This window comes from Squalius cephalus (assembly GCF_949319135.1).
Source record: "Squalius cephalus genome assembly, chromosome: 4".
Taxonomy (NCBI): domain Eukaryota; kingdom Metazoa; phylum Chordata; class Actinopteri; order Cypriniformes; family Leuciscidae; genus Squalius; species Squalius cephalus.
In genome coordinates this window covers 35786128-35799897 of record NC_137125.1, presented here as the reverse complement: position 1 = coordinate 35799897, position 13770 = coordinate 35786128, and the positions used below count along the sequence as shown (strand labels likewise).

Sequence of the window (13770 nt, the reverse complement as noted above, 5' to 3'; positions counted from 1 at the left end):
TTATTTATTTTTGCTTGTTTTTTAAAACAATTTTTTTTTTTTTTTTTTTTTTTCTGTAAATCAATTTGAATAATAAAAAAGCCTTAGGCTAATTGATGTAGGCCTATCGTTTCTCAAATATTTTGCAGAATCGTCTCAAGAATTGGAGCAGAGAATATTTTTACAGTTTCATAGCATAAACTGAAAAATGCCGAGATACCAATCAGAAAATCGAGACCAAAGGCAAGCCCCTCGCCAAAATGCAGTTACAGTAAAATACTCTCTGAGGTATGACGCGCTTATAGGCGTCATGTATGCTATTTACAACTTTTCACGTGACTTTGGTCACACAATGTTTGCCATGATAGGTGGTTTGTTCACATTCTACCAGTAAGTTTCCATTTCTCTGCTACTCATACGTCACTGAAGTGCATAATAACGATGTGAGGTTTTCATGGGTGCGCCGTTTGCTTTCAGTTTGTGTCTTTCAAAATGCGTCTCGGATTTATATATTGATGCTATGTTTACTCAGTTTTTTTCCCAGTTTAGAAATATGGGTTGCTAGTTGAGTTTTCAATTAAAACCACTTTCTCATTTTGTAGTTCATTTTACCTGTTAAAATGTTAGGTGAGTTTGCTGAATTGTCGCTGGAGGATAAAGTGGAATATATGGACACATCTGAAACGCAATGGTGCTGGTATTACAAGGCAACGTGTGGTGTCTGGCACAGAGTTGAGGTAATGTCTTATTTATACAGTATGTTTCATTGCAACTGATTGCCTTCATAATATATTAAAAATGTTTGTTATAGGATGACCCAGAAAACTTTATGTTCAGTGATGATCTGGAGAGATATTACCTCAGAAACCCACAAGGTGTTATAAACATGACTGCTGCTGGAGTCCAGATACAGATTAACTTTGCAGGTAAACAGTTTCTACTGATGATAACCTTATTATCATATCTAGGGGGAATAATTTTAGGAATAATATTTAAACAAATTTAGAAATAATAGCTGCTCTTTGAGGTAGCAACATATAATGTAAATCAAATAAGCCTTGTTGTATTATACACCCTTGACAGACCTCATGAAAAGTGTTGGGGAAAGTTACTTTGAAAAGTAATGCATTACAATATTGTTACTCCCTTAAAAAGTAACTAAATGCATAACTCACTTGGGCTTGTTTCGGGTTTTTTAAATAACAAAAAAAAAAAGTTATATTTATGGGCAAATGAGAAGGCCCCTTCACACCAAAATTGAAATAATAAGTCTGCAGAAAATGCAAATTCACGTGTGTATGTGCAAACGTACCTTTCTCAAACAAACAAGTTTTGTACTCAAACAAACCTTTCAGCTGTGCTGCCATTCTGGATTGCAGTAAGAGAAAGTTTAACACTTACTTCACCAATAAAAAAATAAATAATAATAATAATAATAATAATACATACATATAATTTTGCTTATGGTTTAACTGAATCATCATGGAAGGTCAGCAGCATGTATATTGGTCAATAAAGTGAGATTAAAAGCATACAAAATTGTTTTATTTAACAATTATTGGAGTTTTGCTTAGTTTTCTGATTTTGCATTTCCCTGATTTTATTCATTTTGAGGAATACTGAATCTGTTTTTGTGCAGGTGAGATGAGTAAATTCATGCTCACATTTAATCCAGAACTACAATAAACATAATTTTTAAATACAACGCCTCTGCTCTTACTCACAATTTCTCTCAGCATGGGGACAGAAAAGCTGTCAGTCATGGGAAAGCAAAGTTGTGTTACTTATTTGAATAAAGTTACTCAGATATTTTGTTGTACATTGAAAAATAATTAGTTACTTTACTAGTTACTTGAAAAAAGTAATCCGATTACGTAACTCGAGTTACTTGTAATGCGTTACCCCCCAACACTGCTCATAATTGTGGCTGAATATCAATATCTAAACTCATGTGATTGTTTTATTTTTTATTAATATGTGTTAAAATTTAGCAAGGACACAGGTCAACCTAAGAACTGGGAAAACAAGGCAGATTAAACGCTCATTTCTGACTGAGATTGGCTTCAGGTGAGATATTAATTAAAACATTTTCAGTAAAAAAGTATTTGGACACTTAAGCCACACATTTTAGGCAAAACATTTGACAAAAAGAAACAGTTTGGGAACGAAATTATAAAAAGCTATAGATATCCTGTTGAAATTTAGAGAAACTTTGGTGTAATTAATACTACCACTTGGCTCAGAAAAACAGTCAACTTAGTTTATAAAGTGTATAAATAAGTGTAGTGTATAAAAGTACAGTCAAGTTCCATGTTGCATTCATTCCATTTCTCTTTCAACGAAACGCAGAGAAGCCAACCTTATAAGACGTATGTTCTGTTTGACAGATGCAAATGTGATGACATTTCCCAATCTCTACCAGCACACTGGGAGGATTTTGATCCCAAAAAACCTTATCAGGTGACAGGAAGTGCTTATCATAATGCAACGCTCTCTTCTTTGTTTACAGTGTGGTGACTTTCTCTTTGAAAATGTTCTCTTATCTCAATCAGTTAATCTCTCTGAGAAAAGATAGCAGCGAATATCAGAAGATGGAGAGATTCGTCAGGGATGTCGGCTTACTGAGTGATCCCATGATCGTATCCATCAAAAGAATACAAAACATTGATCTTTGGGAACTGTTTTGTAGGTAATAAGAATGTCTTGCTTCATCTAGGACCATTTAGTGAATCTCATGAAAACCTAAAACCCTAAAATAATAATACTAAATCAAAATAAATCAATGAATAAAACCAATCCTGATGCGTATTATTTTTATATTATCATTTACTTGCATGTGGAAAAATAAATTCACATTAATAAAATGTATTGCCTGAATTTTGGATTCTTAGGAAAAAAATCCAGTTGATGAGGATAAAAGGACAATCAGAAATTGAAGAGCAAATGCTGTTTCACGGCACAAGCGCGAAAAACGTGCATTCTATTTGCACATTTAATTTTAATTGCAGACTATCAGACAAGAGAAGAAGGGGACACGTATTTGGGAAAGGTGGGTTGTGGCTCTGATATTTTCTTAGTTGTTTTCACATTTACATTTTTTAACTGATTTTATTTTTGTTGCAGGAACCTACTTTGCAAAACACGCGTCCTTAGCTAACAAATATAGTGAAAACGCCCGCCAAAGCACCAAAGTAATGCTGATCGCCCGTGTTCTTGTCGGGAAGTACAAAATCGGCCATCGAGATTATTGTACACCTGATGATGACCAGGATGAAAACATACATGATAGTTGTGTAGATGATGCAATCTGTCCAAGGATGTTTGTTATCTTTGATTCCAATCAGATATATCCCGAGTATATGCTTGAATATCGCTGAAGATAAACGTATCACTCCAACAATGAATGCTGAAGAATTAGAGAAATGTGTGCAAGATGCCAGAATGTATATATAAAGGTATAAAGGTGTCTTTGGGGAAATATTTTTGCAAAATGTTGGGATTTTATGCATTTTAGAGGACAAAGTACTGATTTATTTTCATCCAGATACAGTATACGCATCAGAAGCTCACATGAAGTGCTTTTCCTGCGACGCTTGGCCAAGAATGTTCTCATCATTCGAATAAAAGAATTAAGAGAGAACAGATCTTCACAGTCTTGATGAGACCAAGAGGATTTTATTCACATCATCAATTCAATCACAGAATTGATCACCAAATGTTCATTTTGGGAGACACGTATCCCAAAAATCTGAAAGTTACTTAAATTATTACTTGACTCATGAAGTGAGAACAAAGGACTTCCAAATCAAGAATCAAATAAACGTATATTACTTAGCACCTCAGTATCATGTTGCATTTTTCTTACACTATCTCAATGTGCATTAACTTTTAAATGTTCTTTATTCCTTAAAAGAAAAGTTCACCCAAAAATTTAAATTTCGACCGAATAACTCACTCACTTTCACAGTCGCTTCAAACACGTAGGACTTTTTTTTTTTACTTTTGTGGAATGCAAAACTGAGAAATTTTGAACAATGTACCAGTCAGTCTTTTGCATGCAAATACAATGAATTGGAACTTTCAAGCTTTAAAAAGGACATAAAAGTGTCATCAATACAAATGATCCTCTACAGTTTGAGTCTTCTGATGCCAGATTTGTGTGATGAACGGAATTTATCATCAATAAAAGCAGTACATACAGGTGAAACTCGAAAAATGTGAATATCGTGCAAAAGTTTGTGTATTTCAGTAATTCAAATTAAAAGGTGAAACTAATATATTTAGTAACTATATACATATGCATGATTATACTTTTCAGAGGGCCGACATTTCTGTATTTAAAATCCTTTTATTGATTTCATGAATAAAGAGATTTTGAATTTGGGTTTTCATAAGCTGTAAGCCATAATCATCAAAATTATAACTTTTGCACGATATTCAAATTTTTCGAGTTCCACCTGTATGACTAAAATGAGAAGCTGAGTAAAATTTCAATCATCATTCAGTGAAAATCTTGACATCCGACACATGAGTTGGATCTTTTCAATTAATCAGTTAATAACAAAACCATTTGTTCAGGAATCAGATTGATCAGATTCTCAAGATCAACTCACTGATGATTTGGTCACATTGTTTAACAGGAAATAATAACTCACATTTTGGTTGGCTGCTCATATTGACAGATATGGTTTTAGAAGACTTGGAATTTAGTTAATGGTGCACTTCTATAATGCTTTTGTTAGGCATTATATATATTTTTGTGTGACTACAATATTATTCAAAATATCCGTCCGTGTTCCACAAATTCAAGCCATATAAGCTTAGAGCGACATGAGGGCGAGTAAATAATGAAATTCACTTTTGGGTGAACTACTCTTTTAAATCAACAATATGTATTTTCTGCGGAAAATGGAATTGCGGTCTGTCAGTTTGCAAGCCCAGAACGACAGTATTGGCTCGTCCAAAGGCAACAGACTGGTGGGACTTCCTCTCTTGCTGAGAATGATGGAAGTTTGAGGGAGTGTTTGAAAATCTTATTATTTTTGCAATTCTGTTTGGTGCTGCTAGTGGAACAGAATTCACACAGTGCTTTAAAGTATAACTTACTCATCTCTCTGTGATTGGCTAACCAGGAAGATTCAGTCAAAGTAGTCTTCAATGTCAATATTAGGATTAAGAAGCTCTTCGCCATATCGGGATAAGTCCATTTGGTTGAGAATGAGGTTTTCGAAGGTTTCCTCCAGGTCCGTCTCTCCAATAAGGACGGCCCCCACCATTCGGCCCCCGGTCAGAACCACCTTAACATACTCCTGCCCTTTTGTACAGCGCACAAGAAGCTCATGGTCAAATCCCAAACCCTGAGCGTTAAACTTCCCAAGTAAAACCACCTTAAAAACAAACAGACAAACAACAGACATTAAATGCTTGCCAAATGGATTGTCAAACTGAAAACTACTTTTGTGCAATTCATTAATTAATTGAGAATGCTGGTAAATTCTAATCATATTCCCTTGAATTTCAATTAAGCTAGCAAACAAGCTGCATAATTATGTATTATAATACTATTTTTTATAATAATTTAATTAATTAATTAATGGTTACAAAATCATTTAAAAAATCATGTAACTGCAAATTACCCATTAACATGTTATGAGACAACATATGAAGGATTTACAAAAAACAACATTAATATTTTACAATGATTTAAATATCTTTTTTTATAATATATACATAAAGTGTAAGTCACTTATACATGCACCTTAAAGAAGTTATTCACATTAAAATAAATTGTTTGATTTCTTTAAAGCTTTGTCATATTGCCATATTATGAACATTTAACATTTAAAATATTAAAATATTAATGTGCTAAAATATTGATATTTCATAATAATCAATAGTTCATCTACATATTCAGGGATGCAATGTGAAGCTTTGATGTCTCCCTGTGGTTTTCCACCAAAAATAACAATTTGAAAGCAAAGAAATTAAGACTGATTTAAATATTAGTATTGCGTTGTTCCTTTAAATAAAATAATTAATATTATTATTGTTATTATTAACTCATATTTTATTGTACACTACAAAAGTTTTATTATAGTATTTCTTATTATAGTATGTATATCTGTATTGGTTTGTTTAATTTTAATAATTGAATCATTATTATTGAATACTTATTTTGAATGGGTTCCATAAAAACAATTGTGTGAATATGGCCAAGTAGTGGAAGCTTTTTAAACTTTCATCTTTACCACCTTTTTCACTCCTGATGAGTTTGCATCTCCAATATTAAGTTTCCTATGCGTGCATTTCTTTGAATTTTAATGAAGTAAATTCCTTCTGTCATTCCATTTTGGACTCGAAATTCTGAAATTTTAAATTATGAATTCTCAAATTCAGATTGTTCAGGAATTGAGTCATAGAATGAGACAATATATGAAATAAAAAAAAGGAAGTTACCAACAAGAAAAGAACACATTTTTGAAGAAACAGACATAAACAGAAGTACTCACCTTGTAGTTGAAGAACTTGGTGATGTGTGTGAACAGCTCAAAGCAGAAGTCCAGCTCTATGGGCTCCTCCAGCACATCTGCAGCCATACACCGCGCCGCGTACCAGCCCATCTGACGCGCCTGAGTCCACAATCGCATCTTCACGGAACAGGAGAGACGATTTAGAGAAGTTAATCTTCAGTGCATTACAGTAAAAAGAATCACTGACCCAGAATTGTAACCATTGTGTCTATAACAAGTATCAGGTTTAAGTATAGTATGTGTTCTAATGTCACAGAAGTATGAGATGAAATGCACAAATACAGCAACTGAGGCGCAGTTGTACCTGTTGCCAGAGAGCGCTGGGCTTCCAGCCGGCAGTACACACATCACCAGCCGCATACACATCCTGTTCGGACGTCCGCATGTGATCATCCACTCTCAGACCGTGATCTTCTGCAAGATCAAACTAGAATGGGAAAAAAATTAAATGCATAAGGGATATAATAAAGACTGAATTCTGGTAAATTGGGCCACTTGCTATTCATTTCACTGAGACAAGTAGCTCAATTTGCCAAAGTGTACCCTACAAAAGTAGAAAATATACATTGCTTTGCATGGCATGTATGATATGCTTTTTATTAGGGATACACTGATAACAACAAGCCAATAATTCAAATTCTATAGTATTTTGTCTAAATAAATGAAAAATAAAACACATAAAACAATGTAATTAATAGTGTTTTTAAAGATTAATGTCTAGGTTACTAATGTAACCCCCGTTCCCTGGTAAATATATATATATATATATATATATATATACCAATAAGGATAATTAGACAATAATATTTTATATATATATATATATATATATATATATATATATATATATATATATATATATATATATATATATATATATATATATATATACTTAAAATTGAAATAAATGTGTCAATTCAGATGCATATTTATTTTTACATTGTTGCCATGGAGAAAAGGTTCAGTGTTCGGCACGACACCTGTTGCGCTGACAACGAAATCACAGCCATAAACCTTCCCATTGTTAAACTGGACATAAGCTGGCCACATCCCTATGGAAAGTAATAAAATATATATATTTTAGTTGTAAAACACTGAGGGTTAATTTTTGTTTAACTGAATTAATTTATTTAGAATAACCTAATTCAGATTTCTTTTTGCTGAATTTGGACTGCAAAAACTCCTGTTGGGTGAAGATCTCATCAACCTCACACTCATATTCTATATGGACTCCACTGGAACTCTGAAAGATGAAAAAGAAAAAGAAAAAAAAGATTGAGAATTAAGTGAAAAAAGATTATTTTCACCATTTTAAGGTGGCTAATGTACAAACGCAAAAATGTATACAAACCTGCTCTGCTCCTCTTAATTCAATGCCTTCATGCCAATCTGGGCCCAAAGCACTGCCAAGCTCTCCAGAAGCCCCACTGTGGCCTGCTATGAAACATACATATGCACAATTAATAATTTCATGTCCTTTAAATTGGCTGGGAATTACTGAAAGTATTGTGGGTTTTGAATAAAGATTATGTGTTTTAGTGTAAGCAGATGTGAGAACAGAATAATGTTTTACAATTTTTTGTATTATTATTATTATAAAATGTGCAAAATAGCCACATATAATGAGTATATGACTTTTGACTAACTGGTAGTGTACATACTACATAAATACTGTATAATATACAAACATATGTGACCCTGGATCACAAAATCAGTCACAAGTCGCACGGGTATATTTGTGGCAATAGCCAACAATACATTATATGGGTCAAAATGATCGTTTTTTTCATTTATGCCAAAAATCATTAGGATATTAAGTAAAGATCATGTTCCATGAAGATATTTTGTAAATTTCCTACCGTAAATATATAAAACCTTTATTTTTGTGAGTGAATACAGCACAATCGCAAACATAAATGGTCAAATTTAAAGGCGATTTTTTCAATGTTTCGATTTTTTTGCACGCTCAGATTCCAGATTTTCAAATAGTTGTATCTCGGCCAAATATTGTCATATCCTAACAAAGCTTATTTATGCTGCTTTCAGATGATGTATTGACCAAAAAATTGACCCATGTGACTGGTTTTGTGGTCCAGGGTCACATATTGTCTGAGCATGAAATGTCATCTAAGTAAAACTTGTCATTTAATGTATGCTTTGTATGGCATGTATGATATGCTATTTATTAGGGATGCACTGGCAATACCAATCAGCTAATTAATACAATTTCATAGCATTTTGTCTAAGGGGCCATTTATACGACACCGTTTTCACCTTTAAAAAACTGAGCGGAAAACCTTTTATGCGTTCTAGCAGTTCATTTACACGACAACAGCGTTTTGGGGCCTGAAATCAAACTTTTGAGAACGTATTTCAAAATGCAAGTTTTTCAAAACGATACCTCTATCATCTCCATGCAAACTACAAAAAATGTGAATTTGTGAAAACGTGGCTACGTCATGCGCATGTGTATTACGTGTTCAGTCTATAGGCACGAAGTGTTTCTTTACAAAGCGACATCGCCAACTACTGGCCTGGCATGAATATTACAGCATGTTTAGTCATTTTCACTGATCCATTTGAACGTGGATCGTTTTGACAATTTGTTGCCTTTTCAAAAAAACGTTGTTCTTGTGTAAACGTACCCTCAAAAATTGTACAATAAAACAACACTAAAATCAGTGAATTTAAGTGAAACGTTATAATGTTCATTATAGTATATAACACTGATTTTGAGATCTGAGTTAATAACATTGTGATTGAATGTAATTATTGGTTTGTGCTTTTTGTGCTTTTTTTAAAGATTAACTTTAAGTGCACATTTCATTAAATTCTATTAATTATTAAAGTAAAACTTTATCAATTTATATTTTATTAGCGAGAAAACAGGCTTTTCCCCTTTTCCCCCTTTACTTTATAACAGTAGCACTCATATCCTTACGTTCCATCAAAACTGGCAGAAGAGGGCAGCAGTGCACAGTGTGTGTGAGAATGTAAATCAGTGTGTAAGGTGAATTCATACCTCCGGTCTTGTCAGTAGTGTAGCGTGACCTCTTGCATGGCAATGACCTGTCTTTCTTTTCAGCCTCCAGTGAGGGAATGAAAAACTGAGCAGCTCCAGCATCAAAGAATGTGTTTCCTATGGCTTTATCCTTTATAGCCCAGATCACCTCACATCCCTCTACTTCATACCTACAGCAACAGACAGCAGGTATTATAGAAAATCCTTCTCAATAAACCTCTATTAGGGCCTAGACTTCCAAACAAATGTTTGGACACCCCTAATCATCCTTTGATTGTTACTATTTTCCACAATATTCATAGAAAAATCATCAAAATATAAATCATTTCAAGCATTTAACCAGAAGCCATTGGATAAAAGTACTGTTAGTGTGTTTTTTTGTGTGTTTGCTGTGTAGATTCGTTACTGTTAATACGTTTTAGGGTTGATACAGATACTTACACCAATTCTAATGCGATTCCTCCATTGCCGATGACAACTATCCGTTTAGCCTTTGATAAGCGTTTTTGAAAATCCTGTGAAAATAGCATCAATGCAGTTTTTTTAATAAATAACCATCTAAATAATTATGCATCACGCTCATGTTTGTTGACACCTCAGCATTATATTCATATACATACACTATATAGACAAAAGCATTGCGACCCCTGAACATTACACAAAAAGAGACTGTAATGACACCGCATTCTAAATACATAGACATTCTTTTGGATTTGGTCACCCCTTTGCCGCTATAATAGTAGTTTTAACTCTTCTGGAAAGGCTTTCCACATGTTTCTTTGGGAGTGTTTTGCCCATTTATCCAGTAGAGCATTTGTGAGTCCAGAAAACTTACGTTGGACAAGAAAGCAATCTCCGTTCAAGTTCATCCCAAAGGTGTTTGATGGGGTTGAGGTCAGCAATGGGTCTGATTGAAACACCTGAATTCAGTAATTAAGAGGTGTGTCCCAATACATTTGTCCATATAATGTATAGGCTATTCATTACTAATAAGCTCCAGTGTACCTGAGCACTGTCTGTGTCTCGTATGCCCAGCACATGAGGTTTGTCTTGGATAAGAAGCTTGGGTCTGCCTCCACTGCAGAGACACAACTTTTTATAATGGAAGGTCTGGCCATTCTCTGCTAGTAAAAGCTGCAGAAAATGAGAGAGGGGTTCATATTAATATTTGAATATATAAAAATATATTGAATATTGAATATAGAAAAAGAAACAAGGTGTGCGTCTTAACATACATGTTCCTTAGCTTGCAGGAGGTTGACTGCAGATTGTATGACTTTCAGATTGGGATACTTTGCTTCTAAAACACTAGATGGCTGTTCCTCGATATCAAATTCTTCCAAGGTCTTCGACACCTACATGGAGAAAGGTAGTTGACAGATAACATTTTAATTCAATATAAAGATTACTGAGAGATTTAAAGATTACTTATATAACTGCATTTAATATAAAGTACATTTAAACTATAGCCTAATAGTTTTCATTTAATTGTCAATAACATGAAATTAAGTGTCTGAAAACATTACATTCAGTTTAAATTTCTGCATATTCTTATAAAGAAAATTATTTCGAAAATACGTCCTTTTTTTTTTTTTAAGGGACAGTGATTTGTATATTAATAATAAGTATATTCTTTCAAAGCAGGCTTTATTATTTCCATAATAGTTTTCTGGTTTAGGATCGTAACACATGTATTAGATTCATCACATTTTACCATTTTTCTCACCCTTTAACTGAACTTTGTGAGTAAAATTTGTTTGTTAGTTTGTGTTTTTTCAAGACTTTGAATTTTGAAATTTTGAATTTTGAAGTTTAATTTTCCCAGAATAAATGGACAAAGTGCTGAAAGAAAAAGACACAAAATGTCAATGTGAAATATCAAACCTGTTTGAAATTTATAACCGTCTTCACTAAGGGAGAGGCTGTCAGAAGATAAACTTCATCTGATGGGAACTGCGACGCGATCTGCAAAAATTATGAGATTATACAATTATCAGACAGATCAGCCATTAGATCATCAGTTATCGTTTTTTAATATGTTCATACCTGTTCTGCACAAGTTACACCTGCGATTCCTCCACCTACGATGACAAATGTGACTTGTTTATCTGAAGCCATTGAACTTCAGCACATGTCCGGAGCTGGAACTACGAACTTATATTAGGCAGAACGAAACCACTATTAAACTGCTCGGTTCTTGACTCCTTCTCGATATCTTGTGGTCTCTGTCTCAGCTAGAATCACATTAATCACTTAAAAAGACACGTATAAAGAGCAATATTCCGACTATATTTAGACAGAATGGACTTCCGTGTTTACCTTCTTTCAGCTGACTACAGAAAGCGTTGAGGGTCAAACAGTATGCGCTACGATATACGAGGTACGTACTGTAGTGTAGAGCCCTTTATGAATCCCTGTTCATCCCCGCTGTTCACGCACACTTATTGATATAATAAAGATAACCCTTGTGGAATAAAGACATGTGCTCAATTGTATTGAATGTGCCCTTGTAGCCTACTTTAAATTAAAAAAATAAATGTAGAAATGTAGCCTATTGCTGAATAATGAAAAAAGGCCACTAAAGTGTATTTAAAGGGAGTACACTTTGACAGATGTTTCTTAAAACTATATATGCTTGTCAGTAGCTACAAATCGGCAGCACATTTAATCCATTTAAAAGACAACCGAAATAGTTATGACAATACATATACACTGTAAAAAAAGTTGCTGCCTTAAACATCCAAGCTGATTGTACTTAAACATGTAAGCCTAAGTCATTTCAACTTAAATTACATTAAACTGACTTTTAAAAAAATGAGTTGATTCTTGTAACTTATAAAGAAATTGAAAAATGCTTAACTTATTTTGATGAGTTAAAGCAATGTAAAACATGTTGCCATGGCTTATTGATTATATCATTTTTACAGTGTAAACATGTACTTAAGTATTAGTTAAGAAAAGAAAGCAATCTTAAGTTCAACTAACTGCATTTCATATCAATTTAAACTATAATACATTTTAAATTAATTTTAAATAACATGCAATTAAGTTTACGAAAACATTACATTCAGTGTGCATTTAGGTATATTCTTTTAAAGTATACTATTTCCATAATAAGAATTATTTTTAAAAGTATGATAAAGTGTACTTCTTTTTCAAAAGGGACAGTAAATTATTATAAACTTATATTTGCCTACATTTTGATGTTTGAAGTTGTGATGGTGAGTGTGAGTTGGGTTGTGTAACGTGTATGTGTAGCAGGCAACATGCACGAGAAGGGAATGATCAAAATTGACTTTAATGACGGACGTAGGAGAACAGGGAGCATATATGAGGGAGATAATATTGAACTAAATAAGACACAGCTGATAATCATAAGTAAACTAACAGGGACATGATCATAAACCTAAACTAAACAGCAGGAAGACAGGAGCTTAAGGGAAACACAACAGAATAGAGACTGTGACAGGTTGGTTTGGGACAGTGGTTTTGGGGTTGGTTGGATAATTGTATGACTATTGTAAAAAACTGTTCATATAAAGAATTTATTATTCAGAAGTCAGAATCAGAACTCTGAATTCTGAATGAAAGAATTTATTATGAACTGTCATATGTTAATACAGCAATATCACACAAGCAAGTGTTGTTATATCAGCACTGCTGTGAGTGCTGCAGGTAATTACATATAGCCGTGACTGGTATAATACACATAATGTCCTCTGTTTTTTATGTCTGAAGAGTGTTGCTTTCATGAGTCACAGACTGAAAATAAACTAAGAGTGTCAAATGTGTCAAAACAAGAGAAAAAAATATCAGAATAACATACACGGACACAGAAGTGTTATCTGAATGACTGCCTGCCCTGCCATGCCCCTTAAATGTTGATAATGTTGATATGCCCCTTAGACATGTTAAAACATTGCCCCAAATGTGGCACATCAAACCCCTTATTTGATCCACACAGAAACCGCTGCCCCTGGACATGAGGATAACGTAAGTTCACTGGACAGGAGAGTTCACATGGTAATATTCTCTTCTCGGAATATGAATAATTTTAACCTAATGAACTGCATGTGTGGTGTGCTGTTTATTCTTTAGGCTAATGTTCCATTGTAACTGAGCTTACTGCAATCTCATCTCTCAAGAAAGTGTAACATATACTTTCATAACATAACATATTTTCATGATAGATGAGATCAATCACGAGTAATCGGTTTGACAGCACTAAGAAAAACACAA

The 13770-nt window shown here is 33.6% G+C and overlaps 2 protein-coding genes across 7 annotated transcripts; one reads left to right on the top strand and one right to left on the bottom strand.

The window, feature by feature from the left end:
- Nucleotides 1-266: 266 nt before the first annotated feature.
- Nucleotides 267-3816, top strand: parp11 (poly(ADP-ribose) polymerase family member 11). 5 transcript variants are annotated; one of them, XR_013820830.1, is made up of 9 exons: nt 267-369; nt 607-716; nt 791-905; nt 1971-2046; nt 2367-2439; nt 2532-2668; nt 2871-3028; nt 3103-3434; nt 3524-3588. XR_013820830.1 is itself a non-coding variant. In XM_079868550.1 (8 exons), the coding sequence occupies exons 2-8, from the start codon at nt 648-650 to the stop codon at nt 3354-3356; spliced, it is 882 nt and encodes a 293-aa protein (XP_079724676.1). In that variant the 5' UTR covers nt 267-369; nt 607-647; the 3' UTR covers nt 3357-3815. The 5 variants fall into 5 exon arrangements, 3 of the variants coding, with proteins under 3 accessions (XP_079724676.1, XP_079724677.1, XP_079724675.1); XM_079868550.1 differs by having other exon boundaries at nt 3103-3815; XM_079868551.1 differs by having other exon boundaries at nt 327-422; nt 3103-3815.
- On the bottom strand, nt 3637-11879 carry pyroxd1 (pyridine nucleotide-disulphide oxidoreductase domain 1). 2 transcript variants are annotated; one of them, XM_079868546.1, is made up of 12 exons: nt 11578-11879; nt 11416-11496; nt 10767-10886; nt 10537-10665; nt 9973-10046; nt 9532-9701; nt 7861-7946; nt 7650-7752; nt 7449-7561; nt 6814-6936; nt 6489-6626; nt 3637-5366 (listed from the first exon to the last, which is right to left on the bottom strand). In XM_079868546.1, exons 1-12 carry the CDS (start codon nt 11647-11649, stop codon nt 5118-5120), a joined length of 1458 nt encoding a protein of 485 aa, XP_079724672.1. In that variant the 5' UTR covers nt 11650-11879; the 3' UTR covers nt 3637-5117. The 2 variants fall into 2 exon arrangements, with proteins under 2 accessions (XP_079724672.1, XP_079724673.1); XM_079868547.1 differs by having other exon boundaries at nt 5138-5293.
- Between the last annotated feature and the right edge of the window lie 1891 nt (nt 11880-13770).